At 44.4% G+C, this 27,380-nt stretch overlaps 14 protein-coding genes across 14 annotated transcripts; 8 read left to right on the forward strand and 6 right to left on the reverse strand.

Moving 5' to 3' along the window:
• Positions 1-201: 201 nt before the first annotated feature.
• L203_100934 (uncharacterized protein) lies at positions 202-2,145 on the forward strand (the record flags this gene model as incomplete). Its single annotated transcript, XM_066210386.1, has 6 exons — positions 202-456; positions 507-689; positions 740-1,343; positions 1,393-1,538; positions 1,591-1,741; positions 1,793-2,145. The coding sequence occupies 6 exons, from the start codon at positions 202-204 to the stop codon at positions 2,143-2,145; spliced, it is 1,692 nt and encodes a 563-aa protein (XP_066066483.1).
• Positions 2,146-2,410: 265 nt separating this feature from the next.
• Positions 2,411-4,227, forward strand: L203_100935 (uncharacterized protein; the record flags this gene model as incomplete). Its single annotated transcript, XM_066210387.1, has 5 exons — positions 2,411-2,478; positions 2,534-2,707; positions 2,773-2,959; positions 3,011-3,127; positions 3,196-4,227. The coding sequence occupies 5 exons, from the start codon at positions 2,411-2,413 to the stop codon at positions 4,225-4,227; spliced, it is 1,578 nt and encodes a 525-aa protein (XP_066066484.1).
• Positions 4,228-4,971: 744 nt separating this feature from the next.
• L203_100936 (uncharacterized protein) lies at positions 4,972-6,921 on the reverse strand (the record flags this gene model as incomplete). The annotated part of the gene is made up of 8 exons (XM_066210388.1): positions 4,972-5,097; positions 5,146-5,496; positions 5,551-5,628; positions 5,683-6,201; positions 6,251-6,345; positions 6,395-6,506; positions 6,556-6,720; positions 6,775-6,921. The coding sequence occupies 8 exons, from the start codon at positions 6,919-6,921 to the stop codon at positions 4,972-4,974; spliced, it is 1,593 nt and encodes a 530-aa protein (XP_066066485.1).
• Positions 6,922-7,139: 218 nt separating this feature from the next.
• L203_100937 (uncharacterized protein) lies at positions 7,140-8,231 on the forward strand (the record flags this gene model as incomplete). Its single annotated transcript, XM_066210389.1, has 5 exons — positions 7,140-7,410; positions 7,459-7,592; positions 7,649-7,706; positions 7,755-7,939; positions 7,986-8,231. 5 exons carry the CDS (start codon positions 7,140-7,142, stop codon positions 8,229-8,231), a joined length of 894 nt encoding a protein of 297 aa, XP_066066486.1.
• Positions 8,232-8,531: 300 nt separating this feature from the next.
• Positions 8,532-10,739, forward strand: L203_100938 (uncharacterized protein; the record flags this gene model as incomplete). Its single annotated transcript, XM_066210390.1, has 10 exons — positions 8,532-8,546; positions 8,684-8,760; positions 8,808-8,877; positions 8,974-9,121; positions 9,168-10,114; positions 10,169-10,191; positions 10,238-10,371; positions 10,423-10,466; positions 10,519-10,592; positions 10,646-10,739. 10 exons carry the CDS (start codon positions 8,532-8,534, stop codon positions 10,737-10,739), a joined length of 1,626 nt encoding a protein of 541 aa, XP_066066487.1.
• Positions 10,740-11,181: 442 nt separating this feature from the next.
• On the forward strand, positions 11,182-15,444 carry L203_100939 (uncharacterized protein; the record flags this gene model as incomplete). Its single annotated transcript, XM_066210391.1, has 10 exons — positions 11,182-11,263; positions 11,319-11,867; positions 11,937-12,868; positions 12,917-13,163; positions 13,218-13,488; positions 13,540-13,757; positions 13,807-14,324; positions 14,374-14,983; positions 15,041-15,106; positions 15,167-15,444. 10 exons carry the CDS (start codon positions 11,182-11,184, stop codon positions 15,442-15,444), a joined length of 3,771 nt encoding a protein of 1,256 aa, XP_066066488.1.
• Positions 15,445-15,599: 155 nt separating this feature from the next.
• Positions 15,600-16,225, reverse strand: L203_100940 (uncharacterized protein; the record flags this gene model as incomplete). The annotated part of the gene is made up of 3 exons (XM_066210392.1): positions 15,600-15,756; positions 15,819-16,064; positions 16,116-16,225. The coding sequence occupies 3 exons, from the start codon at positions 16,223-16,225 to the stop codon at positions 15,600-15,602; spliced, it is 513 nt and encodes a 170-aa protein (XP_066066489.1).
• Positions 16,226-16,247: 22 nt separating this feature from the next.
• Positions 16,248-16,669, reverse strand: L203_100941 (uncharacterized protein; the record flags this gene model as incomplete). Its single annotated transcript, XM_066210393.1, has 4 exons — positions 16,248-16,260; positions 16,332-16,392; positions 16,448-16,480; positions 16,531-16,669. 4 exons carry the CDS (start codon positions 16,667-16,669, stop codon positions 16,248-16,250), a joined length of 246 nt encoding a protein of 81 aa, XP_066066490.1.
• Positions 16,670-17,613: 944 nt separating this feature from the next.
• On the forward strand, positions 17,614-18,539 carry L203_100942 (uncharacterized protein; the record flags this gene model as incomplete). Its single annotated transcript, XM_066210394.1, has 8 exons — positions 17,614-17,686; positions 17,743-17,748; positions 17,791-17,825; positions 17,883-17,940; positions 17,988-18,017; positions 18,067-18,183; positions 18,234-18,325; positions 18,375-18,539. 8 exons carry the CDS (start codon positions 17,614-17,616, stop codon positions 18,537-18,539), a joined length of 576 nt encoding a protein of 191 aa, XP_066066491.1.
• A 144-nt stretch (positions 18,540-18,683) lies between these two features.
• L203_100943 (uncharacterized protein) lies at positions 18,684-20,028 on the reverse strand (the record flags this gene model as incomplete). The annotated part of the gene is made up of 5 exons (XM_066210395.1): positions 18,684-19,030; positions 19,086-19,340; positions 19,399-19,669; positions 19,723-19,804; positions 19,853-20,028. The coding sequence occupies 5 exons, from the start codon at positions 20,026-20,028 to the stop codon at positions 18,684-18,686; spliced, it is 1,131 nt and encodes a 376-aa protein (XP_066066492.1).
• Positions 20,029-20,254: 226 nt separating this feature from the next.
• Positions 20,255-21,809, forward strand: L203_100944 (tRNA pseudouridine(55) synthase; the record flags this gene model as incomplete). The annotated part of the gene is made up of 5 exons (XM_066210396.1): positions 20,255-20,331; positions 20,385-20,557; positions 20,607-20,662; positions 20,711-20,865; positions 20,909-21,809. The coding sequence occupies 5 exons, from the start codon at positions 20,255-20,257 to the stop codon at positions 21,807-21,809; spliced, it is 1,362 nt and encodes a 453-aa protein (XP_066066493.1).
• Positions 21,810-21,817: 8 nt separating this feature from the next.
• On the reverse strand, positions 21,818-22,869 carry L203_100945 (uncharacterized protein; the record flags this gene model as incomplete). Its single annotated transcript, XM_066210397.1, has 5 exons — positions 21,818-22,135; positions 22,194-22,501; positions 22,559-22,648; positions 22,692-22,732; positions 22,790-22,869. 5 exons carry the CDS (start codon positions 22,867-22,869, stop codon positions 21,818-21,820), a joined length of 837 nt encoding a protein of 278 aa, XP_066066494.1.
• A 159-nt stretch (positions 22,870-23,028) lies between these two features.
• On the forward strand, positions 23,029-24,551 carry L203_100946 (uncharacterized protein; the record flags this gene model as incomplete). Its single annotated transcript, XM_066210398.1, has 5 exons — positions 23,029-23,132; positions 23,184-23,718; positions 23,768-23,903; positions 23,969-24,233; positions 24,296-24,551. 5 exons carry the CDS (start codon positions 23,029-23,031, stop codon positions 24,549-24,551), a joined length of 1,296 nt encoding a protein of 431 aa, XP_066066495.1.
• Positions 24,552-24,726: 175 nt separating this feature from the next.
• Positions 24,727-26,943, reverse strand: L203_100947 (uncharacterized protein; the record flags this gene model as incomplete). Its single annotated transcript, XM_066210399.1, has 9 exons — positions 24,727-25,157; positions 25,204-25,473; positions 25,518-25,635; positions 25,685-26,124; positions 26,172-26,256; positions 26,305-26,577; positions 26,624-26,760; positions 26,807-26,842; positions 26,886-26,943. The coding sequence occupies 9 exons, from the start codon at positions 26,941-26,943 to the stop codon at positions 24,727-24,729; spliced, it is 1,848 nt and encodes a 615-aa protein (XP_066066496.1).
• Positions 26,944-27,380: the final 437 nt, after the last annotated feature.

Here is a 27,380-nt window from a genome sequence, read left to right on the forward strand (position 1 = left end):
CTTGACTTCTTTTGCAATTGAAATCCTGTTTTCCCATATCATATCGTTTTATCAACTTCCTTTCTTCGTCTACCCTTCGGTCGGCTACATTCTCTACCAGTTGTCGGAGTTGGTGTCGCCCAATTGACGCAAATATTGTCGTGAAGCAAGCCATAGCTTGATCTGCCAGCAATAGTCGCTGCTAGCCCTATTGAAGTCGCCATGACTACTGTTGAACCCTCAAGATCTACTCCACCAGCTGCAAAGCGCATCAAGCTCGACGTCGAACCTCTTGGATCATCACCTCTCAAGGGAAAGGAAGATGTCAATGGCACTTTTATGGCTCCTTCTCCTTCAAGATTGCCAGCAGTGTCATCGCCTATGCCAGCTAAAGATGAAGGATCCAGTGACGAAGAAGAGCCAGAAATAGATAGTGTCAAGGAGGATTTGACCAGAAGAGACATGTATCTTGACACTGTGAGTGCCAGTCATAGCTAGGTGTCTTTCCAGTTATTGAAGATGTATAGATCTCTAGACAAAATCTTGATTTCGACTTTGAGAAGCTTTGCTCAAAGAGCCTTAGCAATATCAATGTCTATGCTTGTCTTGTTTGCGGCAAATACTTTCAAGGCAGAGGAAACGGGAGTTGGGCTTATAGACATGCCGTTGGAGACAACCACCGTGTATGGCTAAATCTTGAGACAGAAAAGGCAAGTTCTCATTATACTGGCAGCAATTCCAATGACCTGACCCGCTTCAGTTCTATGTCCTTCCAGAAGGCTACCTTGTCTCTGACCCATCTCTCAATGATATACTAGCTGTACTGCATCCTCGCTACAAATCAACTGATATTGCGGCCCTTTCTACTCTTCCCAGCCCTTCCTATACTCTTTCTGGTCAACCATATATTCCAGGATACATTGGCATCAACAACATTAAAAAGAATGATTACGCTAATGTCATCATCCATCTCCTTTTGCATGTCCCTCCTCTTCGAAACTTTCTTCTCAGCCCCAACACACCGCAACTGAAAGAGGAAGCACGTCCTACAGAACTTGTCAAGCGCTTTGCTACGTTGGCACGACGTTTATGGAACCCTCAACTTTTTAAATCCCAGATCTCTCCACACGAATTCCTCCAAGAAGTGGTGAAGCGCAGCAACGGTAAATTCAGACCAACTGAGCAAGGCGACCCAGTAGAATTTCTTGGATGGCTCGTCAACACGTTGCATAGGGATCTTGGAGGCACAAAGAAGAGAATCTCTAGTGTCGTATATCAAACTTTCCAAGGAAAGGTACAGATTGAAACACAGCAAGTCATCACCCATAAAGAGTACTCGAGACCAGTATTTGATATTGGACGAGGTAACTCTGCCTTTGATTGTTGTCTTTGCCGTGCTCATGACCATTATAGATGTGCAGACAATATCATCGCCATTTCTCTTTTTAGCATTGGACCTACCAGCAACTCCTCTATTCACGGACTTGAATGAGAAGAAAATTATTCCTCAAGTACCATTGTCCCAAATTCTTGCCAAGTTTGACGGACAGACAACTCAAGTGAGCTTTTTTCTTTCTTGTATCCTGTTGTAGAAGCCAATAAGATATTTAGGAATTTGGCCCTACATTGAAACGGCATCACCTTGCCATGCTTCCTCCATATCTCATTCTCAACATTAAGCGATTTACAAAGAATAATTTTGTAGAAGAAAGAAATCCGACTATCGTCAACTTCCCTCTTCGTGGCGTTGACATGTGTGAATGTACGTTTACAGGCCATTACTAGATCTTGAAAACTGACAGAAGATGGATAGATGTCGACCCAAAACCTTCAGATCCGATGCATACACAATACGACCTCTTATCAAATATCTTCCTGGACACTACTTCTGCCTCTACGTCGTCTGCTGGTACCGGTCCAGGTGTTTCCAAAAAGACACCTGCCCAAGGAGAGGAAAACCAAATGTCCTGGAAGATACATGTCCGTGCTGGTCAACATCCCTCTGATCAGGGATTAATCTCGAATGGAAACAACTCAGAAGAGGAGGAAAAATGGTTTGAATTACAGGACTTGAATGTATCAGAGGTCAGAAAAGAAATGGTGTTCTTGGGAGAGACTGTCATACAAGTATGGGAGAGGAGAGATCTTGCCAGTGGCAGAAAGTAGGAACGAGGTTCCAAAGTAACACAATTGTGGGATGCATACATATGTATGTATAGCCGGGCTTGCGCTATAGTCTTAGACAACCGCAGGAAGTCGGATATTGGTTGCACATATGTTGAGAGTAATGACATTATTGAGTGACCACCATAACAGCATCTTGATTCCATATAACGCCGATAGTGGCAGCACCATCGTATCATCAACAAGTGTCTTAAAGACCTTCATCTATTTATTACATTATCCCTTGCATTGTTCTTTTTCCTAAAGTATGAGCAGCTCCCTATCGGCCTCTTATGACTCAGAACATACTCTCAAAGTACTGTCTTTCAATGTCTGGCAAGTTGTTCAGCCTACGTCTTTGCGGAATATCTTCTCACTCGTATACTCATAGGGGACTGGCATTCATCTCCAAAGATAGGAAAGACAGGATTCGAGCCATAGCAGAGCACCTTGCATCTTCAAGCTACGATATAGTCTGTCTGCAAGAGCTATGGGTCTACAAAGATTATGAAATTGTGCGAGAAGAAGTACAGTCCAATTTGCCTTTTTCAAGGTTCTTCCATACGTGAGTGTGGGAGCGCTCCAGTAGAGCTTCGGTACCACATCGGCTTATGAAGAGAAATTCTCAAGAGGTGCTCTTGGTTCTGGACTAGCTATTTTTACACGTTTCCCTCTCATTGCAGCCCATGCCTTTCCTTATTCCCTATCAGGCTCTCCAGCTCAAGGGTTTGCTGGAGATTTTTTTGTCAAGAAGGCTGCTGCGAATGTGGTTATTTTACATCCCGTAATGGGTGAGGTGGAAATATGGAATACTCATGCAAGCATAAAAGCCACCACCATTGATGGAGAAGCTAAAGCTATATGGTAGATGGACTTTGCTGAGGAACGCCCTCCTGATACGCGCCAAGCTCATAGAATAACTCAATCGTGGCAACTTGCCAATGCTATCCGTGGGGGGGCCGCCAAAGGTCGATATATCCTCGTGGTAAGCCTTCAACTTCACACACTAGATTGTGAATAGTATTGGTCTTTTGCTGATATTTCGCATAACAGATGGGTGATTTTAATTCGCAACCATGGTCTGTTCCCATAGCAATGATGAAGAACCATGCCCATCTCGTCGATTCATACCTCTCTGTCCATCCTTCTGCCAATGACGAAATTTCCTCACCGCCTACCCCCGACGAAGCAATCAAACGTTATGGCATGACTTGTGATTCGCCGTTAAACAGCTACTCTTCTGGGAAGCGTATACCGGAGCATGTGCTGGCAAAAGGTGGCAAAAGGTTGGACTATATTTTTTACAGACAGCCAGCGATTGCTAGAGAAAGACCTCTCATGTGGAGATACCAGAAAGCGGTCAAGGGTGACCAAAAAAACAGGACTACATTTGGAGAACCAGGTGGACACCTAGAATCAGGAAAACCGCTTGAAGAATCAGTTTCAAAAGCACCAATACTCAAGTGCATTGACTCTCAAGTGATTTTTACGGACAATGTCCCAGGAAGATCCTTTTCGTATTCTGATCATTATGCCTTGTTTTCCACTTTTACTATTGAAGAGCCCGATGAATCAACAGGCATCCGCAAACGAACCGATATACCTTCCGATCAAACTCATCCTAGCTCGTCTGTCCCCCTTATCCCTACCATCTCGGAGGCCGGACCTGAGCAAGTTAACACCGACATGTATGCCGCTCGCGATCCGTTTAAAAACCAGCATCTTCGTGATCAAAGCCGTGCCTCAATGTCTTCTAGCCACAAATTGACCACTATTCGCAGCGCTTTGAACACTATCCATCTCTATACGAGACTTTCGAAGCAAACATCGAAAAGACATCTCCGAATATGTGCAGTCCTCATAATAGTGCTCGTGTGCTTGACGGTTGGCTCTGCGTGGCAGCCGAAAAGCTGGTTGCAGCCAATATTCACCATCGTGGGTGGGTTGCTAGGTGCTGCTGCTGTTTCTTTTCTCTATACAGGATATATATGGGGTAGATGGGAGGAAGGGTTGTTGACAGAGGTAACAGAGGAAATGGAGTTAGAGTTAAAGGTGACAGAAATGGTTGACAACATTTCTACTTGATGGACTGTTGTCGAGTTTAACCCACTCGGTTTCCCATGCATTGTGCACACATCTATCTATCTTTCGTGTGTTAACTTCGTATGCATCCTTATAAACCTTTTCATGATTAATCAGCACAGAAACCTTACACCTTAAGATATGAGATTCTGTTCAACATCGCCTCAGTTTCTTTTGTATATCTTGTGATTTGAATCAAACTAATTACAACATAATGATTTTTTACTTCTCTGCTTCGGGTTTACTGTGTTAACATACTCGGTCACTAAGCCATAGCTTGCTCATTTCGCTGAGGACTTGATGTATACTTCAGTCATTTACGAAACTGAGGCTGATAAAAGCCTTGACATAGGGATAGCGATAATCAATGCCCACAGAATCTGGAAAAAGTCCAGAAGCGCTTTCATCGCCATTACACTGATCCTGGAGCAATACCAAGGTGTTTCTTGCAATAGATGCTAACAAGGAACTGAATTACAGAAGGTTTTTGTTTTATTGAAAGCTACAAAGTCTATAGATTGTGTAGCATTCTTACATGTATGCAAGCATGCGGAACGAAATGGTCGCAACAGTGCATATGCGTCGATGTGATTATACATAGTATTATTGCAGCGTCAAGCAGATACACCAGACAACCAGTACTGACCTAGAACAAATGTCATACCTTGGCATAATACCAAGGAAATAAGGAAGCAAGCAGATAAAGAACATTAATAATATTGTAAAGACATGTCGGTAGGCAGACGACTAAGTGAATCTATTTAATCTAGAGCTTGGAAGACTTGAAAAACCGGAGCGAGGGATGGTCCCAACCGTTTTCGCACCAGTAGTCTTTACAGGCGATAAGTAAGTTGGAATGACACCGTCACCGCTCTACGTAGTTATTAGCACTATAGCACCGCGCCTTTGCTTGTCACTTACATTCATAACAGGATCCCATGTAAAGCTAGGAGCAGGTTGTGCGCCTAAAATCCTTTTCTTCTTCTTTTTGTCTATTATTGGAAGAGCCTCAATTGATTTTGCGTGTTTAACTCCTGGCTCTGAATCGGATTCAGCCATTTTTTTCTTACCAGCTTTAGGTTTTGATGATTTTGAGACAATTTTGTTATCAATTTCAGACATCTCTAAAGGGACGGATTTCGCCTTTGTCTTTACGGACGAGCGAATGGCTGTCTTTTTTGTCAATACAAGCTCCTCCTGAGCAGAAGTAGAGCCATCATCATCGCTGTTTGCATTGCTCTTGGCTTTTAAACTGGATGTGATCTTGATAGGCTTCCAACCAAATCATTAGCAAATAAGAGGTATTTGAAGGATGAGAAAATTCACAGAAGTGGCTCTCGTAGTGCTTTTGAGCTTTTTCTTTGGAGCATTTTCCTCCTCAGAGTCATCAGTTGCAGGACTTGTCTATAGGTTGTATAAGTATCCAAACTCTTAAAAGCCCAAAATACAAAAGCTTACCTTTCGGAGTCTGTGACTTTTCTTAGGGCTTGCCGCTGTATTAGACTCTGCTTTCAAACTGTCAAGCTCTTCCTCCATGCCAAGGAATCTTTCCTTCTCCGCATGGATTTCTCTTAATTTGATTTTCAACACCTTTTCCCTTTCTTTACTGCTGCTTTTTTCCTCTTCTAGCTCCTCTTTAAGCTCTTCTACCTCCTCCCTCTTTCTCTCTAGTTCAGTCTTCATTGCTCGTAACTGAGTTTGTAATTCCTTCTTCTCTTTCTTCTTGCTAGCCGAGCCTTCTTGAAGAAGCCAGTTCTCAAGTTCAGAGCGTGCTTCTTTTTCTCTATCTCGAAGACCTCTCACTTTCGTTTCGAGAGTAACTATTTTTTGTTCTAAGCTTGATATTTCCGATTGAGCAGATGCAAGCTCAGTTTGGGCTTGGTGTAGTTCTTTCGATGAAGACGACTGGGAAGTAGATGCCTTCAAAGCAGTATTGCGTTCATGGTCGAGTGAGGCATTACTTTGCGATAACAGCATCTAGATCTTATGAGACATACTGCCAAGTTCTCCAAAGTAGACGAATTACCTCAAGCTCATTAATATGAGCATCTCTTTCTTGTAATTCGGCTAGGAGCTCTTGTTCTCTTGCTTGGAACAATGCGATCTTATGATCTCTCAATACTATAGATATATGAGCAACAAAAACAGCTTCACCAAATTATTGATATACTTCGAGCCCTTTCCGATTCTATTAGCTTTGATTCAAGTTCAACGATGTACTTTTGCTCTTGTGCGACAGCAAGCAATGCTTTCTGCTGCTGCACCATTGAATGGAGTTGTAACTATAAAAACCATGTCAATACACTTGTCTAATACAGAGATCTGACAGACTTCTTCCCTCATCCCTGAGCCTTCTGAGACACATCTTTCTATCTCCTTCTTAGATCTTTCCAGCTCCTTTTGAGTTGCTTTGAGTGTTTGCTTGATAGTGGTCACCTCGTTGACTTTCACTTTCAAAGCATTTTGAAGATTGGTTGTTTCTGCTCCAATCTTACGCTACAACAGTCTCTTTAAACCCAATATTCTGCAAGTTTACCAACCGTTGCCCACCTCTAGACCTTGATTTTTCCGAACTAATTCGCTAACCTGCTTTTGTAGGTTATTGATTCGGGCACGGGAAGGGCCAGGAGTTTCAGCGGACTCTTCTTGAAGAAGTTTTGCAGGTAATCTCGGCGGGGTTCTTTGCACCATAGACATGTTGTTGAAATAGAGAGATAAAGCAAAGTTACAATATATCTGTCTAGATTTGTTTACTTGTTTCTGTCATTGTTGATCCGAAAGATAAATATATTACGTAACTGAGATAGTTCTTATAGCATCATTACTTTTTCCAAAATATTCCGACTTTAAAAGTACAAGTACAACTTTTTACATTAAACCTTTGATTATCCAAATCTTCAACTTGCTGCGTGTCAATGGCAGGGTTACCGCTTATTTCCAGATCATGTCGGGCATCATCTTCTCGCTTCACTCTTGTGTCTCGCTCTGAAGCCCGCTCGCTTTCCTTTCTCCCCTCACAAATGCCGTCTTCAGTGCCATTCTATGTGCCACAGTTTGGTTTGCGTTTAAGACATGGCTCTTATATGGGTTATGGTGAAAAGGGAAAGAGAAGAGAGCCGCCTGACGGTGGAAGAGGCATAGATCCAGAAGAAAACGTTGACGATAGGGAGTGGGATATGCGTGTTGGTGAGTATCAAGTTTCTCTGTAGTAACGTATGCTCAAATAAGCGACAGCTCGAGCGGTGTTGCACCTCCAAGAAACGCTTCCACACTTTTTCAATTCTGAAATGACTACTGGTATAATGTTGCCCCCAGATATTTACAGTCCAAATATGGTTCTCAAATTACCAGCACCACTTCCTCTCAAGGTCAGTTGAACGAAAAATGGCCGCTTTCCATCGTTCCTTGTACTAATGACTAACAGATCTCTTCACTCCCTGGTTATTCTATGGCCTTTTCTTTAACTCGAAGTGGTATGCAAGGTCAGCGTTAATGCCCAAATGTCAATATATATTATCAACATTTGATAGCTCTTCACACCAATCTACGCTCAGATTTGGAACGAATGACATTCTCACCATCTCCCTCAGATCTGGCAAAAGAGGACAAGAAGGCCGCGCTGTTGATTGCCAAGCAAAAGGTGCCAACCCACCGCCTCAAGCAAATACGAGTATTGGTATCGGTATATGGCAAGCTTCGTCTACCACCTCATACTGTAGGTTCATGAACTCATACCTTTTGTCTATCTCATGACAATATAGGAGACAAAATGGCACACTTCGTCGTTGTACACATTCCATCCGGCCTCCGGACTAATCCTTTCTCACGTCGTGGAAACTATTCGACCGCTGCCAGGAGAGGGCGTTGCACAATGGTTGATGTCAAGGCTACTTGGATGGAGCTCAACGCATAATGGAGAAGGAGCCATTCCATGTCCAAGAGCGGTTACTCTTCCTCCCGAATCACGAGTGGCAAGGTTCGAGAAAAGGGAGAATAAGGAAAACTGACATGTTAGGTTGCGGAAAGGTGTATCGGTGTTTATCAATGCTTTTCACTCTACATACGGTATAATGAATGATCTGGATATCATGCTTACAGTCAAGCTTTCCAATATGGCTATTTAAAGGTCAACATTCAAGTAAACGCTTTCATTACCTTGTAACGATAGTTGACATCGGAGTAAAGCGAAAGGCGGCCATAACCGACAGAATCTGGCAATTATTTGTTTTCCCGCTTTTTGTCCGAAATCCATCTTTAACTCACGATTTTTTCAATTATAAATCATTTAAATAACTCTCAAACATAATATGCTGTATTCGGATGTAAGCTCATTTACATGACTAACGTTCTTGAAAGCGTTTCGTCTTCATATACTGACCTTTGCATGCTCAATGTGCATCTGTTCCCTCGGTCTACATTATGACTTCCGCTCTTGATTACTCTAATTCACGCCATGTAGGAAGAAACGAGCTCCCGGGGAGGGTCAGCTCAGCCAGAAGACGACAATGGAAGCGGAGGGAATGGGAAGGAGCCATCGTGAGCTCCCAAGAAGTTGCTCCTAGTCATATTTCTGAAAGTGATAGATCAAGCCATGCAAGAAAGACGCAAAACAGAATTGCTCAGAGAGAGTTTCGTCTTCGCAAACAGGCAAGTGTCTGCTTTTGAACTGATTCTACTTGATGCTGATGGGCAGGTTGTAGCAATACGTGAGCCGGTTGAAAACCTATGGCGTTTTACTGATGAGGATAGATTCGAGATCTAGAAGCCAAAGTACAAGTTTTGGAGGGTGATAAAGAAGAACGTGTCGAGTTGATGACTCTTCTAATACGAAACCTGCTAAAGGAAAATAAAGAGTTGAGAAATATGGTCAAGTCAATGGCTTCATTCATTGGCGAAGGTGAGGACTTATAGGCATGGAGATAGGCTTATTCTTGTGGTCATAGGCCTTGGGTCATGCCTTCCAAGGCTTGGTCTTTCTTCCAATCAGCTCGACGCCATCCTCAATCGCGCCGATACAGATACTGCCTATGAGGCGTTTGTCAGTTTGAAGGCTTCGCGAGAACTGCAAGATGCCAACCCAGGAATCAGAATTGGTGCACCAAAGGGCCGATCTAGCGCTTCGCAGAAGCGCAAGCGTACAGAGTCTGCTGAAACACCGATCAATGTTCTAGCAACGTCCAATGTTGACCCTTCAAGTAACGAAAAAGACAAAGGCAAGACACCCCAGGCACAGACATCCAAAAAATCTAAATCCACTACGGATGCACCTACTCCTCGCAATGATTATACATATTTGTTCCCAGATCTCGACAGCATGCTCATGCTCACAGACTGTTTCGACAACCCCGACCTAGGACGTTTTAATCCCAGCCCTCTGTCTGGTCAGATTCGTACACCTACCGAAATTCCAATACAAGGAGGACTTCATTTACCTTTTATACCCTCGCAGGGCTCAAACAATGCTCCTCTGTATGGACTTCAAAGTATGAGCGGCACTGATTTGAGTGGATTCGGTTTAACGATTCCCCCAAATTCGATGAATGGACCCCTGGGAAACATTACGGGAGCAGCAGGTTTTTCAGCCAATCCACAATCTCCTGTTAGCACCCTCCCTACTTCATCGACTACTACTCCGCCCCCGCTCCACCTCTCAGCGGGAGTGTTTTCAAATATTCCTTCTGCCTCTCTTCCCAATAATGCCAAGTCAAACATTCTTCCTACAAATCAACGCAACGAACAGCTGAAACAACTCGCTGAGCAGACTATTAGCGATTTAGACGCACCTGGCATGACAAATGAAGAATTGGCAGAGAGAAGAAAGGCACACAAAGAGCTCTTTCAAGCTATTAAAGAAAACAATACGTCTGACAGAAAAATGGAAGCGATGCAGGTGAGCATCTTTTGAGAGGCTGTTCGAGGAGACAAGTGGCTAATCGTTTCATAGTTGATTGCATATCACTTGAACAAGTACGCTCTGATTCAAGCTAATCACGTTCTGACGTTGAGTCGATAGCTTCCGTATGAATAATGAATACCACCTTCCTCCATCACTCTGTCCAACAGTCATACAACGCACGGTACCCCATGAGCATGCCATCGATGGTATTTGCTTTCCATCGATGAGGGATAGAATGATTCTTCTGCGGGGTCCGTATAACTTGACGACCCGAGGCACTGGTACTGACACCAACATTGTAGGCCGATATGATTTGGTGGAGGTTTTTCATGCTTTGTTATCTGAAGTGAGTCATATCCGCTCACACACATACAACAGGACATCTAATGGATGGACAGCTCTCTCTACATGGAGAAGATGTTTTAGATGAAAGAAGTTATGAAGTATCCGAAAAATTCATACATGACTATAGGCAAGTTGACCAGCATTGATACGACGTCGAGCATTGTTAACTCTGCCACCAAGTATGCTCATTGACGAAACGGTTGTGTTAGTCAGCAACAAATGGCGTGCGATGAGAGGCGAACCTCCAATCCAGTGGCCTCTCAAGAATTTATAGATACCAAGTATACAATGATATCAAGACTTTCAGGCTTTGGTGTAGCTATGGAATCATGCGCTGATATATTCTGCTTGTACATTAAATCGTCTGCCCTTCTCAACATGCATAATTTTTTGATTGTATTGATATATTTCATATATGAAGATGATTTCTATCTACCATTTAGACGGAATCTCATTTTCAGGGCTTTGCCACATTCATCCATTTTGGCAGCTTGACCTCAACTTTCTTTGTTTACAATTGATTTCTATCATTGCACTTTTATTTTTTCTTTTCTACATTGCATTCCAGGCAAATTTTTATATCTCTTTCAGAGGGTCTATGGAAGGTGCGCCTGTTCTTATCCATTCTCAAAGCATACTCATATAGACGATACACTTTTAGCCAAAGACTTTCTTTCAATTTACCATTACAATCTTTTATTGATGATTCGACCATTATGATCCCTTCACCTCGGCGCGCAGTGACGACTCCCGCTGTGACGACTTGGCTGGACATTGACGACGATGATAGCTGGCAAGGTGAGTTGAATAGGAGACAATAGTGAATACAGACCGCTAACTCATTGTTCTGCAGATATGCCTGTAATCCGTTCAGAGACTAATGCTTATGGGCTAGATGAAGAAGACAAGAAAAAGTACCGCTACCAAGCTCCTATACAACTTGAAGGTAGCGCTGGCGCATCGGCGGCTACAGGAAATGCCACGGGAGCGCACTTGGAAATCGAGGCTGAGACTCTTGCGACTGATTCTTGGAGAGCAAAAATAAACCAAGATGAATCCGATTACACACGGTTAAGGCTGGATGAAGATGAAGAATCGGAAGAAGTGCACATGAGAACAAGATATCTATTTGACGAGGATAAGGCCATGACGCCCCTTAGTCAGATGCAAGCTACCAAGGAATTATTGACCGAGGGACAACGAATAGCCTATGTGGGCTTGTGTCAGTTGATTATGAGGAGGATGTTGAGGGATATGGGAAGAGGCTGGGAGAATTATAAAGCCAAGAACAAGCTGGGAGTGAAGGGTAAAAGTAAAGAGGTGCCGACGGTAGAAAGCGGACATATATGGATGCTCAAAATTATGGCGAGGTTATACCAACATATGGAGCTATCCAAAGACGGTACGTCTTGATAAGTGCTCGGGGCTAAAAGCAGTCATATGTTGACATTCTCTGACACTGTGACAATAGAACAACATATGATCGAGAGCCTAGCTGAGCATGGTGTCGATCCCTCAGACCTTGTACCAGCTCTCATGACCACTCATACTGTCAACAACCCTGATTTTGATCCCAAAGAGAAGGAAAGATTGGACCTGGAATACGCCAAAATGAAGGAAGCGGAAGCAGATGAAGAGGCTACACGCGAGGCGGCAGAAAAGAAAAGACAAGATATTGACGTAAGCAATGAGGGCTCGGATACGGACGTTGGAATAACGCCGCCGCTCTACGAACTTTCTAAACGCTCAACATCTGCTCAATCGACTATTCGGAACAGGTCACAGTCTTCGCTAGAAGCATCTACTAAGGTTACCAATTCTTTGGGTTCTGAAAAAGACAACGACTTTCCACCTCCCCCGGCAAGAACGCAACCTCTTTCTCTCAATTCCTCCAGAATTGCCCCCCCTACAAAGACTGCCCACCACAAGAGCGTTAATCCGTTCGGCTCGGATGACGAAGTAGAATCTCCTCTTCCACTCTGCAATGCGAAGCTACCTAGACCTTTGTCTGGATGGCCTCCGGGATCTTCTAATAGCGACGAGGAAGATGGCGACATCGGTGCCGTTCTGCCGCCATCATCTGTCCAGACTTCTCATTCGCCTTCTGGGAAAACTTCCATTCATTCCATAGCCGAATCGGAGCAACCTTCTTTGCAACCGGCTTCAACGAAACGGCAAAATTCTGCTATTGTAGAGGAAAGAGAGCAAAACGATGTGCAACAACTAGGAAAAGAAACAAGTCACGAATCACCTGATTCTATTGAAACCCCAAAGGACGAAACTGCAGTTCTTTTTGATGCTACTGATTTCCAGGCTCCTGTACCCCTACCAGCCTTACCAGGAGTATCTACATCGCTGTCAGTTGTAGATGAGCAAGTGACACTGGATATACGCTGGACAGTTGTAAGTATTGAGATTCCTCGAGAAGCGACATGATTCATTGTGTTTTAGCTTTGCGATCTTTTTCTGGTTCTTATTGCCGACTCAGTTTTTGACGCCCGTTCTCGCACATTTCTCATGCAAATTGCTGCCTCTTTGGGTTTTGGCTGGCTTGATGTTATCCGGTTCGAGAACCGAATCACTGAAGCATTGGAAATCCAAGAAGGAATGGAGAAAACGAATCAAGGAGAGATTATCGAAGGCAGAAGGAAAGCGGCAAGAAACAAGCGTTATGCTATGATGGGTTTGGCTGCTGTTGGCAAGTATAGCTAGATTGTTGTGCAATTTCAATTACTAACCTCATATCTATCAGGTGGAGGCCTAGTCATTGGTCTTTCTGCTGGTCTTATGGCCCCTTTTATAGGTGCTGGCTTGGGGACAGCTTTTGCCACTATAGGTATTACAGGAACTAGCGGCTTTTTGGCTGGGGCTGGTGGAGCGGCTATGATCACAACAGGTGGTGTTTTGACTGGTGCCAACATTGCGGGAAAAGGTATGGCCAGAAGAACGAGGGAAGTAAGGACATTTGAATTAAGACCACTTCACAATAATAAGCGCGTCAGCTGTTTTATTACTGTTGGCGGGTAAGTGTTGTTTCGGCCGAACTGCAAAGCTGACATCGTCCTTCCTGAAAGGTTTATGGCCAGCAAAGTAGACGATGTTCGGTTACCATTTTCAGTTCTTGATCCCGTCGTGGGAGATGTTTTTTCGGTGTTGTGGGAGCCAGAAATGATGGCAGAGATGGGAGGTGCTTTGAAAATCCTTACCAGTGAGATTCTGACACAAGTTGGTCAACAAGTATTGCAGGCTACAATCATGACAGCCTTGATGAGCGCTTTACAATGGCCCCTCAGTGAGTGTTGCATCTTTCCATATCGTTCTCTATTGATAATGTAACCCAGTTCTGACAAAGCTTGGATATCTAATTGACAATCCGTGGTCTAATGCCCTTGATCGGGCTCGAGCAGCTGGACTATTGCTTGCAGATGTTCTCATTCAACGACACGCAGGTGTTCGTCCTATATCTTTGATTGGATTCTCTCTTGGAGCACGAACTATCTTCTATTGCCTGGTCGAGCTTGCACGACAAAAGGCTTATGGCCTTGTGCAAGATGTCATTATTTTTGGTGCCACTGTTACTGCCCCACAAGCCACTTGGCTTGAAGCACGAAGCGTTGTTTCAGGAAGATTCGTGAACTGTTACGCTTCTAATGATTGGATGCTTGGTTATCTATTCAGAGCCACATCAGGAGGCTTAAATACTGTTGCTGGTTTGAGACCGGTGATGCTCGTCAATGGTCTAGAGAATGTTGATGTGACGGAAATTATTCAAGGCCATATGAGTTACCGAAGTTGTATGCCGTTACTCTTGGCCAAAGTTGGCTTTCCAGTTACAGCAGAAGCTTTCGATGAGCCTGAAGTAAGTTTCACAATTTGATAGAACCAACAAAGCTGACCAATATCGTCAGGATCCAGAGGTGGACATTAATGTTCAAGAGCGTATAATCGTCAATGAAACAGGGGAGGAAATGAAAAAGAATCGCAAAAAGATTCTTGGCATTTTCCCTGTTAAATCTAAATCTGGTTCGGGACAACAAACTCCTACAATAGAAGAGCCCCCTGGCACCTCGGCGCGACATACTGATCATGCTATTGCCGGAACATATGAGCTCGACGATGAAGATGACTTGCCCCCTCGGGAAGAGTCGGATCTTGGCGATATAGGTTCGGCAAGGTCTACAGTTTCTTCCACACCTGTAAAAACAGAGGCCGAAAAGGAAACAGAGAGGAAAGCTAGGGAACAAGAAGAAGAAGAGCGTAAAGAAGCTGAAGCTATTAAAGCAATTCCAATAACAGCAGGTTTTGATTTCCAAGCTATTTCGCGAGAATTAGGAAAGGAAATTGACATTTCAACCATTCAAAAACCCGAGCCCCACCACCGGTTTCCGATGCCGGTAGAGTATCGAACTCCTCTAGAGAGAAGCGGCTCTGCTCCTCCGCTAAGTTCTGCCGTGACTCCTTCAGCAGGAGATGCTGCGTGGTCGGCCGCCGTAGGGTCAGAGACTGACCCGAACAAGAGCACGTCTTCTTTGAGGCTCAGTATAAGTGGGGAAAATAACGATGGTGACATTGCAGCGGTTACCAAAGTTAAACAAATGTCTGTATCTGATAATTTACCAAGTTGGAATCGATCAGCGGCAAGTGAGCAAGTTGCGACAGTAGACATCACTCCACCTGCATCAGCTAAAGGAAGTTCCAAAGGATGGTCATGGAATGCTTGGAGTTCTGGCTCCAATTCTGCTGCAGAATTGGCTGCGGCCTCGGAGCCCAAGACACCAAGAGTTGCTCCACCAGCCAGACCTCATCCACCTGGACTGGTTAATGCTTGGGCATTCGACAGTACAGTTTCTGGCAGTTTAGGTGGCGGGCTAGAGAGCTTGCCGAGTGAAAGCCAACTTGGGACCAGTCTTTCTTTGGAGACAGAGGATGAGAGGAAGAGAAGAGAGGAAGAAAGGATGGCGGAAGAGAACCCTTGGTAGTCATCTTCCACAGAGAGTTTTGGGATACTATACTATATCTGGCATTGGACATCTTGTGACGCTTACTCATCAAGATCAGGTTTCAAACATTTAGTGCATTCTATTATATATGCTCGACTGTTTGAGTAAAGCGCTTTAAGCTAACTATTTACAGCTCAATCATCGTTTATAGGATTCCAAGTTATAGCTCCAGCAGCGCCTTGGTCGAGACCGTCAATCTCAGCCATATCCTCTTGATCCAGCTCAAAATCAAATACTTGGGCATTCGACTCAATACGAGAAGGCGTCACCGACTTGGGCAATGGCACAAACCTTTTGCGCAATTCATTACGTGATAATGTACGACAAAAGGCGTGGTTCACTGAAGCACTCACCCTTTTTGCAAACTCCATCTTATCAGGATTTGAGCAACCTCTTTGCTATGTTTGTTGGCTACCTCTTTCAAAGTGGGATGGTTGAAGTACTTTTGGTTTGCCCGCACGATTGGAGAGTATGCTTCAATGACAATGCCATGCTCTTGGCAATACTTTACAATGTCGCGTTGTTGACAAAACGGATGAAGCTCTATTTGATTGACCGCAGGGCGAGGGAGCGGAAGAGCTCTCAAATGTGCTACACTGCTGTTGAATACAAGGTTAGTCGTAAGAACCGGATGTAAAGGAGCAATGTACAAATTTGAAACCCCAATGTCCTTTATCCAACCCTCTTTCTGGGCCATAGCCAATGCTTCCCAATTGTTTTTCCTTCCTTCGGCACCGCCCCAGGGGGTATGGATCAACATCAAGTCGATATAGGGCTGTCCTTCAGACTTGTCCACTTTTTTGAGCGATTCACGCAAGACATCAACAACTTGGGCAGATGGATAAACATTGTGAGATGGCAAATACTTTGTAGTCAGATAAATGGATGTCCGAGGAACCCTACAGTCCTGGATTGCGCGGCCGACGACTAACCAAGTCAGTAAAGAGGTAATTAGTAACAAAAAAATCTTAGACCAGCGTACGTTCTTCGTTATGGTACCCTTGAGCTGTATCGACTAACGAATGATAAGATCAGATCATTCTTGCATTCCACCGCAAGACGCACTATGCCTGTATCCTGCTTGTACGGCCTTTTTTACCGCTTCTTCGCATTCGTTGGACCTGGCCTTGTACACTCCAAACCCGAGGCTAGGGAGGAGGTTGCCGCTGGCGAGTTTGATTGTTGAGTCGATTGACAGAGACATGACAGGTTTTGCTGATTCTCAGTTCTTATTTAAGCGATTACCTCATACAGGATTATATTTTGCAACAAGATGAAGACTAAAGTTATCTTTGGTTTACAATTGTTATATATAGTCGTATAGGACCGAGGAGGTGGAGGTGGAGGCTTAAGAATTAATAAATAATATGAAACAAAATAAATAATTTTAGTTTTCTATTTATTCCATCATGAGATTACATCCAACTATTGACACTTTAAAAAAGCCATCTAACAAAACCCAAAACCTCAAGGTTCGCTATTTGAACAAGACAAAGTCAATACTTGCAATCAACAGAACCGACGGACAAAAGGCTGAAAGAAACTCAGTGACCACGTCATATAGTCACTCGTTTCCTTTTCGAGTATCTCTCTAACCTAGAATCAAGCCTGACCTCATCAACTGATCCGGCTTGACCCGCTGTCATCAATCATAGGGCAATGCATTCTCGTCTATTCAAGAGAGTCTACCGATATCGACCATGTCCGTATTCCCTAATCCATTCCGCTGACTGCTGAGAACAAGAAAAGGTTGACGCAGCTCTTTGCAAAACGTTCGAGACTATCCTCCAGCATGGAATTGATCATTTGGACAAAATCTGGCCACTCTTACCGCCTAAAAAGAATCTTATTTATCATTACGATTGTGTATGCCAGCAGCTGGTCATGATGAAACGTGGTAGCTGCCGAATCTATGACGAGCTTCCATTATAGCGCAAAATGATGGATGGGTGGATCTATCATCAAGTCTTCATACCTAATTACTGGTCAGTTCAGTTTTAACCTCATTCCGCAATCTCATAAAACCGCTCCAAAACTCCAAGGCAGATTACCAGAGTCTGACGATGAGAATTGGGATGACTCACCTTGAACCTTTTCCCTCTCGGGAATCGTTGTATTAACGTATTGACATAAGCTGGGTCCTTGCGGATGACGCAGGCAAACGGCCGTAAAAGGACAAGTTTTGCTAACATCAGTCTATGGCTGAACGAGGAGTTTAAGAGTATGCCGTTGCGGAATGATATAAATATCAACTCACGATTGACCCGTTGTACGCAGTTGACGGTATCAACGACAATTGTACTTGGAATTGCAATTTTTATTAAGTCAACGCTAATTTAAGCCATCGCCATGGCTCGTGTGTGAGTAACAGTCCCAATAGTAATGATAGAGTATTAAATCTGATTCAATACTGCTAGCATTGCCACTGTCGCCTTTCTCACTTTGGGCTTACTGCTCATCACTGCTTATTCATCGGTATGGTTTGCTTCTTTTTATTGTTCCTTATTTGACACCTCTTTCAGATGGTCATCGACATTATCATGATTATCAAGGTTCGGCATTATGTCAACTCTTATCCGCCTGCTGTTGTCGCTCTCCTAGTGGCGTCTATATTGGAAGCTCTCTACACCCTGTGCCTAGTTCTTCGACGTCGGAGTGTTTTAGCCAAGGCGAGCAATGTCATGAGCGCCATTGCGTTCTTTACATGTTTTACCTTTGGTGAGCATGGCTGCAAGTTGACTGTGAGGAGCACAACTAATGACCTTTAGCTTGTATCGTGGCTACTACCGTTTTGCGGCACCATGATGACTATTGCAACTCTTCTGTGTCTAATCCTGGCGACCTCTGTGGTGTCCTTCGTGTACGTTTCGATAGTTGTCGGTCATTTGACACATTTTAACGTCACATAGGGTGTCGAAGGTCTTGGCTGGATGCTTTTCGGCCTCAATCTCATTTATCTTTTCATCATCCCTCTTCTTGTCTCTGCCGGTGTCGGTGGTCGGTTTTTCGACACCTTGGGAGACCTTCCCAGAGAGCATCAAATTGAAAACACGATGGGTGAAAAGGCAATTTAATTGGTACTTGAAATCACCATTTTTTTTATAATGGAGATCCCTACCTATCTCAAAAGAATCCAAGGGTAAACATATCACAAACTCTATAATAGACTATTGTTATTGTAAAATGCACATTGTTTTGGCAATTGCTACTGCATATAATCAGTTGGCAAAATTTTCGTCCCATACAAAACGGACAGTAGCATCATTGACTCCCATACCGTCTGCCACACGCTCCAACTCCCCATCGCCCTCTTCATGCACCCAGTCTGGTAAGGTCGCGCTCGCTCCTCTTCGTTCTCGCAGTTTGATCTTCAATTCTGTCAGTGTCTGTGACGTCCAGAATCGTGGAAGAGAAAAGGCAGTGGGAGGTGATATAGGATTTAAAGAAGGTTGAATCACGGAAGGGATTGGTTCTTTGGGGGAAGCAGGTGATGGAGTAGCAAGATTTTGGTTTTCTGGGTTCGAGAAGATAGTATGATACAAGTCGATCAAGTAGTGTGCCACCTCTGTGCCCTCAGCTAATCAGTTGCTTGGTCGAAACCGTGTAATCTTGAAACTGACCATCGATATGTCCAACATTAGCTACCAACTGTGATTCCCACTCGCCAGGATGCCCAAACATTTGTACTACCCAAGCTGGTGATCTCTCGTTGTTCTCAGGAGTCTGTATCTCTAAAGATGGCGATTCCAAAACCAGTAAGGCAGCCGTGTAGATTGACCCTAGAGCTATGATGTGAGGTGGGTACGAGAGAGGCGCAGGAGTACGATAGCAGTCAACAGCCACTCTCCAAGAATCCCTACAAACGTCCTTGCTCACTGCACATTGAACGCATCAACGTCTGCGCAACATGTAAAGAAATGATACCGCACTTACATCCTTGATGTTTGCCAATCTTGATTACCACACGAAGCCCGTCGTCTGCCCAAAACTTGAAAGCTATACTTTCCAGGACCAACCTCTCTATGCCAAGTACTCTAGTCCTTTCATTATCCAACCCATGAGCTTGTGCAGCAGCAAGATCAATGGTACCTTTGCGAATTAGATGGGGAAAGCGAAGTGGAAAAGATGCAAGAATTATATCACGAGGCTTCTTGAGTGTATCATGAAGTTTAGAGGAGACATAGAGGCATGAAAGCGCTACTTCCTGTGATAGAATAGTGAGCTTTATCCCATATCCAAGCCCCTAGCTGATCATACCATATAATTGAAATCTTTGTAAGGAAAGAAGAGATGGAACCGCATATAAAGGGTTTGAGCTGTAGCAATCGTCCTTCTTGGGCTTGTATTGTTAGGAAATTCAACTCGATATCTCAGATAACCAGCTCACAAACCACATCGAACGCCAACAGCATCTAGAAATCCACATGCCTGCTGCCTTGCCCGTTCTTCTCTCGATACACTGAGCTTTCCCCTCTGCTTTGCAGATAATCTCTCTACTTCTGTAGGCGTAAAGTATGATTTGTATTGCTTTACATGAGTTGCTGTTGATGAAGAGGCTTGCATTATTGTTGTAATTGTAAAATGTAAAAAGATATATTTAATACTAATATGATAATGATTACGTAATCAAACCATAATCTAAAAAGTTCAACATATCTTTTTTTATTTCTTTTTGTCATTCAAAAAGTCTTTTCCAGTATTCAAAAATCCTTTTAAAACGTCTTCAAAACTGAGACTGAGTCCGCCAATATTTACTCTTTTGAGAGTAACCGGACTGAAACCCTCAGCCATGCCCAAAGTCCCCTCGGTCCCAACGATGCCCCTTAATGGGCTGTTTCCTATAGCAAAGCCAACGGGGATGAGCTCGTATGTGGCCTATCATAATGGTTGGCTAGTATGCCGACTTGACAATGATATAGGATGAAGGCTATTGACAATATAACCCCGCTCCTAATAGACTCCAAACTATTTGACGATCCAGAGAAGCGTGCTCAGCCTCAAAGCAAGAATAAACGAAAGAAGAACCTTACACAGCATGGATTGAAGATTGGCCAAGGAGGGACGTTGGACCCTTTGGCAGATGGCGTACTTGGTAGCTTTTTATTCTGCTGTTGAAGATTGAACGTTGCTGACGATTGTAGTGATTGGCGTGAACCGAGGCACAAAACACCTTAATCAGTTTCTCGAATGTAACAAGGCAAGTCATCGAAATACTGACGCAATTGCATGTTGATAGTTGAGCCAGGAATACGAGAGTATAGGTTTGATTGGAGCAGCCACGGCATCTATGGACGCGGATGACCCTGTCTGTTCAACTGCGCCCTGGGAACACATTACTCGTGAAGATGTCGAGAAAGTACTTGACCAATTCCGAGGCGATATCATGCAGACTCCTCCTATGTATGTCATATGTAGAGGCGATCCTTGCTGATATCTTTCGTAGCTTTTCTGCTCTCAAAATGGATGGCAAGCCACTTTACGAATATGCACGTGAAAACAAACCTCTTCCCCGCCCGATACCCGTACGGAAATGCCATGTATCAATAGAACTCATAGATTTTACTCCTGCTTCCATGGCACCAGGCGATGGTGGGCACAATTACCGCTGGCCTGAAAAGAGACTGAGTTTGGAGGAAAAAGAGGTATTTCGGAAATTGACAGAGTGTGTACGCAAAGCGCCAAACGTTGTTGAAGACAAATCTGCCGCCCATGAAGAAAAAGGTGTAGAGGATGTGGATGTCGGCGATTCTAAAGAAAGGGCTGTTGAGCCATTGGTTCCTGACTTTGATGCTCCCGACTACCCCGAGATCTCGCCCAAGACAGGCATTCGACCACCGACCTTTACTGTCCGCATGACTGTATCGAGCGGCACCTATGTCAGGTCCATTGTCAATGACATTGGGCTGGCCCTTGGCTGTGGAGCGCATGTTGTCAAGTTGACAAGGACGAGGCAAGGGGAATTTAGTCTCTATGGGGATGAAGAAGTGTTGAGTAATGTCACGTCAACGTCTGCACCGGTTCCAGCAGAGCCATCGACATCTGAGGACGAAGCTATGGACCGAGAAAAGCCTAAAGAATCAGGCCCTGTTGGAGGTAGCATCCCCTGGGCGGTTTGGGAGCGCGCCCTTGCTGAGCGAGCGAAAATGCTCCAGCGAGAGCGACAAGAAAAGGAAGAAGACATCATGTCTGGTATGAGTCCTGAAGAGATCCATCAAGTATACAATCTTGAAGCGATCAGAAAGAGAAGGTGGGAAGGAGGATGGAAGGAATGGGAGATTGAGGTGATGAAGAGGTTCAAGCCAGTACCTGTCCCAATCAATGGAGGCCACGGTTTTAGAATCTAGCCCATTTGCTATGTACCATTATTGCATCCCAAAAAAAGGCGCGTCACTTCTTTCGATATTTTGAGCTCTACAGAATCCACAGACCATCCTCTGGAAGGCTGCGCCGCTAATATCATCTCTTCAAACTTTTCGTTAATACCTTCCAGGACTGAGTTGGAGAAAACCGAGCCGCTATCGATTAAATCTGCTTCAGTTTCTTGTTTGCCGCCTCTTGATTCTAACAGCGACCATGCAAAAGATGAGTGAAACTCGGGGTTTTCATAGTATGTTGGTAAATGCACAACATCCAAGATTGGATGTATAACCTTGTCCTGAATCGCCTTGAGCTATAGTTTGACTCTATCAGCTTCAAAATGAACAAGACAAGGCTATCATCAATCCTACCTCACTTGCGCCAGCTCCCACCCTCAACGCTAAAAAACCTCTACCTTTGGCCAGTCCCTGTACTCCCTCGTGAATCTCGTTAGAGTATGCCTTGACCCTACCTGCCAAGCTCAGCCTGAAAGCCCCACATCTAGACAGTTTTTCGCTCAGTTTGTCTCTAAAAGACTGTATCTGGTGACGCCGCAGGGGAAGAGGTCTGGTAAGAGATATGTGCAGTTTGGGCAAAAGCGGATGAATCGGATGAGTGAATGGCGGTAATGAGGCAATCACATCTTTTAAAACCGCAAGAAGGGCATCCGAGATAGTCACTGGAGTCTCTTGTGCTTAGCCAATCGTTCTCTTCTGCAATATCAACTCATTCTCACAAGAGAGATAGAGATGAGTGTTGTACTCTCCCTCAACAAACGGTCGAGAGCGAGTACGGCCTTGATGGAGCGAGAGATCATCTTTGAGAGCTACAAGGACGTCAGAATAAGGCTGAAAGGTTTGAAAACTAACCCAAATCAAAGGTGGAAGGCAAGACTGGTAGTTTCTTTTGCCTAGAGATGAATATGGTCAACCATCAGATACTGGCCTGCATAACGCCGAAAACTCACCTTTTGGGAGACGGAGGTTGTGAAATCAGTGACTGCCTTCCGTCTTCACTGGAAGAAGAGTCATAGTCCACTAAAGTCATCAATTGAAAAGAATAAAGGTTGAAAAGAAATTTGAATACCAAAATGTTACTGACCGACGGTCAAAAGCTGTAAACAAACCTCCACTTTTCGACTTTTTTTTTTTTGTTTTTTTTGAAAGACCTTTAAATCTCTTTATTCCATTATTACATCCAGTCAAGATGTATTGGTACATCTCCTTTTTACGGCCACCTCCTGTGTCTGTAACTATTTCTAGCGAGAGCTTGCTCGTCACTCCTCAAGTTGCTAATGATCTTCGTACAGAGTGAGCTCCTTTCTCCCACTTTCATCCACTCTTGACTGAGTATGCGTCGAGACTGAGGTATGAGCCAACGAAAATCTACTATACTTGGCAGCGTATAGCTCCCAAAAGTTCTGAACCAGAAACACTGAAAGAGCTTACTACATTCATGCCACCAGCGAGCACATATAAGCCTCTAGCGATACCTTTATCTTTGCAAGCTCAAGTCGAGGATTCGTGGCGTCTGGGCCTGTTTTCGTGTAGATCAAGATCTGAAAACTGTAAAGATGCTGAGCCTGAGCCAATTAATCACCTACTCGACCTGGTGCAGCAACCAAAGATATTAGGCGTATGGTCAGAGGGCATTGAGATCATCCGGCTTCCTGGAGGGATGAAAAACGGGGCTGTCAGGGGTATGGGCAAGCAAAAAGAGCGTCCAGAGGACGCGGGCAGATGTGCTAGAGCTAAAAAGAGTAAAGAAAAGGAGAAGGAAAGATATGATGTGCCAAAGCAAGGGCGGATTCACAGAGAACTGATTTTGCCTTTGGTTCGACAAGATCAGCAGCCATCGTTGAAGATTATTGAACAGACAAGCTTTGACCTTGACAAGGTGTGATTATCACTCGTTGATCTGCTTAAGTTGGCTAATGTCCGTCAAGAAAGTCTGGGATTCAGGTCTCGCTCTATCTGCATGGCTGCACGAGCATTTGTCTGACTCTATGACATTACCACCTCTGGGACAGAGAATACTGTCTTTATTGACCCAGAAAGAACGTCTGAAGGTAATAGAGCTAGGTGTGTGTGTACGCTCCAACGTTGTCTGAGTTTCCGGCCTTCTGCTGACGCCGCTATGCTTGCAGGTAGCGGTACAGGCCTTGTGTCTATTGCTCTGTCCCTCGCCCACCCTAACCAATCTACATCGCGATGGGATATAACAGCTACCGACTTGGAATCAGCCATGCCTCTTATGAATGAAAATCTAGTTCTCAACTCCCTCGGAATCGTGCATCTTGATCATGTGGTAGATGATACAATCAGTTCTAGATTGAGCGTAGATGCAAAGGTGTTGGATTGGGATCGACCGTTACCCAATTGGGTCGCCGAGGATCCTCCACAATTGGTCATGTATGTATATCGTCTACTCTTTGCAGGAAACAGAAAGAACATTGGAGCTAACGAATGGACAGAGCTGCAGATGTAACCTATAACACTTCTGCTTTCCCGTCCCTTCTTTCTACCTTGTCCTCGCTCATTTGTCCTCCAAACGATTCAAACGCTCGTCCGCTGCTATTAATGGCATACAAAGAACGTGATAGTGGAGAGCGGGAGCTATGGCAGATGTTGAAAGGGCAAGGAATTGATATGGTCAAGATTGATGAGGTGAAAGGGTGCGAGGATTATGGTTTCACCGAGATTTGGGTAGGAGGGACAGATTTGTCATAAGCCTTATGAGAAATGAAGATGGACACAAATATGTTTATGCATAAATGATACAAATCAAGACCCCATATGTTCGAGAAATGGTCTCGATGCTTCTCCCGGTATACAATGTTACCGAATTATTTTGCTTTTTCGTTCTCCGTAATATCCCAAGAATTGAGTGGTATGGTAAAAGTGCTCAGCCGCTGAGCCTGATTTCTGTCGTTAATGGTTTGTTCACTCCGTTAGTCATTCCCAATCCATTTACTCTTTCCATTAATATTTCTTTATTATGGTCGCCACCAATATTCGTTTCAGCTAGTCCAATTGCCGTTGCCATAGCGTATTGATTACTGCCCCCTTTTTTCCCTTGTGGCTCGTAGGCCAGCACTAGCATCCCATTTTGAACCATAAAATCGAATATCCTCCCACTTTTGTTCACATCGATGTTTAACATCTTTCTAGCATCACGTCGACGTAATAAACCTTTGCGGCGCTCGTTTTCTCTGATATACAATTCCTTAATGGTAAGATATGGTTTAGGCAAAACACGTAGGATGGAGCAAAGGGACTGCTCTTCCGAGGATAAGAGATCGAGCGAAGCAGAATTGGCAAGATTGAGAGGTTGAGCTAGAGAATGTCAATGATGAGTTGAAAATCTGGCACAGGAACTCACGAGGCTTTCGACCGGCAGCGGGAGGCGCTCTAGGTGTGTGCTCCCGATTCTTTTCTGGCGGTGGTGTTCCCATTGCTCCATGCAAAAACCTATGCTGACCAGCATTAATCCTTGCTCCTGTCGATAATGTTTCAGACGACTTCGAGAGAGATCCATCCATTGCGCGTGTGAGTTTGACATTGTCGTAAACTTCGGCCTCAGCAGCCGTTGTTACACCCATGCGGCGGTATTCTTGAAGTTCCGCTATTCGCCTTCGCAACGCTTGTTCATCTGGCCCAGAATCAGCAATGTAATCAAAGAAGCAATATACGTACACATCAAGCCATCGATAAATAACTCGAAATCTTCCGCCGTTTGTATCTTTGCAAGAGGTTTATACCGCTGCAACAGCTCCCTGTCCTCTTTGGAAAGCTTCTTTTCTTGAGTTTGTATCTATTGATTCCATCAGTATGAATAAAATGGGTCAATTCGCATAACTCACTGTCCGGTACTCGGTTAATCCTCTATCAAAGATTAATTCCTTGGCGTCTTCTCTGTTATCCAACTTGGAAAAGTAAATATCCATCATGGAAAGCTTCACTTCCAATTCATCGGGATCCTCGATATCAGGCAAAGGTGGTTCTTTTTCTGGCTTTTTGTCCTTCTTGACCTTGCCTTCCTTGGCAATCGCTTTATCCTCTTCTCCATCGGGATCCTCGGTAACCTCTTCTGCTTCCTCTTCATCTGGCGGGCGAGTAATCTTGGCAAGAGGTTGTTCGTCTCCGCCATATCCATAGACAACACCAAATTCCATATCCTTGACGGCCATTTCTGCGTCATTGTCGACCTCATGTTCGAATTCAAGACGGGCAGGCATATAGCCTGCTACTTCATGATTGGTTGGCGCGGAAACAGGTGGAGCTACATTGGATGGTGGAAGGGCTAACGATGATTAGTACTTGGTTTTTCAGTGCATACACAAAACATACCATGAGGTTTCCGTAGTTCCTCTATTCTCGCCTTTTTACACTGTTGAAACTCATCGGGGTCATAAGGAAAAACTCTGTCCATGGGCTGCAACTGTGTCAATCCAACACTGAAACATCATTCTCGTACACATACTGGCATGAATTCTTTCCGTCGTCTCTTGGTTCCTTCTTCGCTTTCTTCTTGCAAATCACCAACCTTTTCTTCCGCTCTCAAATCACTACCGTCTTCTCCTACACCCAAATACACTTCTGTATAATGTTTCTCGCACTCCTCCTTGGTCCGGGTACCGACATGTTGCGCTACTTCTGCCCAGTTGCCTAACCCATTTTGAATCAAGCCAGAAATGAGCAACAGTTCCTCATCTGCTCCCCAGTCAGGTGTAAAGATGGGTTGAGAGTTTTGTTCCTGTCATTTGTCAGATTCCCATCATCATCGCCAACTATAGACATACAGCGACCATATAATCATGCCAGGCCTTGTGTTGCAATCCCTCTTTCCCTTCACAAAAGCAATTTGGACAGATATCAACCTCTTCACATTGCTTCATTGCGCATTTGATGCGCACCGTGTGAGTGATGTCGACATGGCCTGATGTTTCTATCAGCTCCAAGTCTCCTATACCGCCAATACCCACAAAAGTCACAAGTATACTTGATACCCGGTTCAATGACTAACACCGTTAGCAACACTCCACACGACAGACCAGCACGTACTCGGCCGACTATCTGACTGGGTATTATCCACCCGCGACCGTCTTTGCGTCACTGTCATGCTCGTTCACTCTATCCTCTCGGCTCGACGAGCCGGGTCACCCGTCTCGGCGACAAGCGTGTCGACCCAAAACCTCTAAAAGAGACACACGATCTCTTGTAGAGGCGGATCTCGCCGCGGTGGAGGTCTGATAAGCAACCTCTTGCGATACGAGTCCTTATTTTGCGTACTATGGCTTCAGCCGTGACCTGGCGTGGCGAGCGACGCGATGCAGACGATTTAAACTTGAGGTGACGCGTAAAAGACTATCTTTTTTGTTCCACTTGTTGCGATAAAAAAAAAAGTAATGTTGGTGAGCGCGCCGTCAAGGGTTCAAAAGTGCCAAAACACAACAACAGGAGCAGCGGCGGCCTCCGCAGATTCCGCTTTCTTTTCTTTCTTTCTCCACGTCAATGTAGATATTTTTTGCCGCCACTGTATGTTTTGTCCTGTTGCAG

This window comes from Cryptococcus depauperatus, chromosome 1 (assembly GCF_001720195.1).
Source record: "Cryptococcus depauperatus CBS 7841 chromosome 1, complete sequence".
Classification (NCBI taxonomy): Eukaryota; Fungi; Basidiomycota; class Tremellomycetes; order Tremellales; family Cryptococcaceae; genus Cryptococcus; species Cryptococcus depauperatus.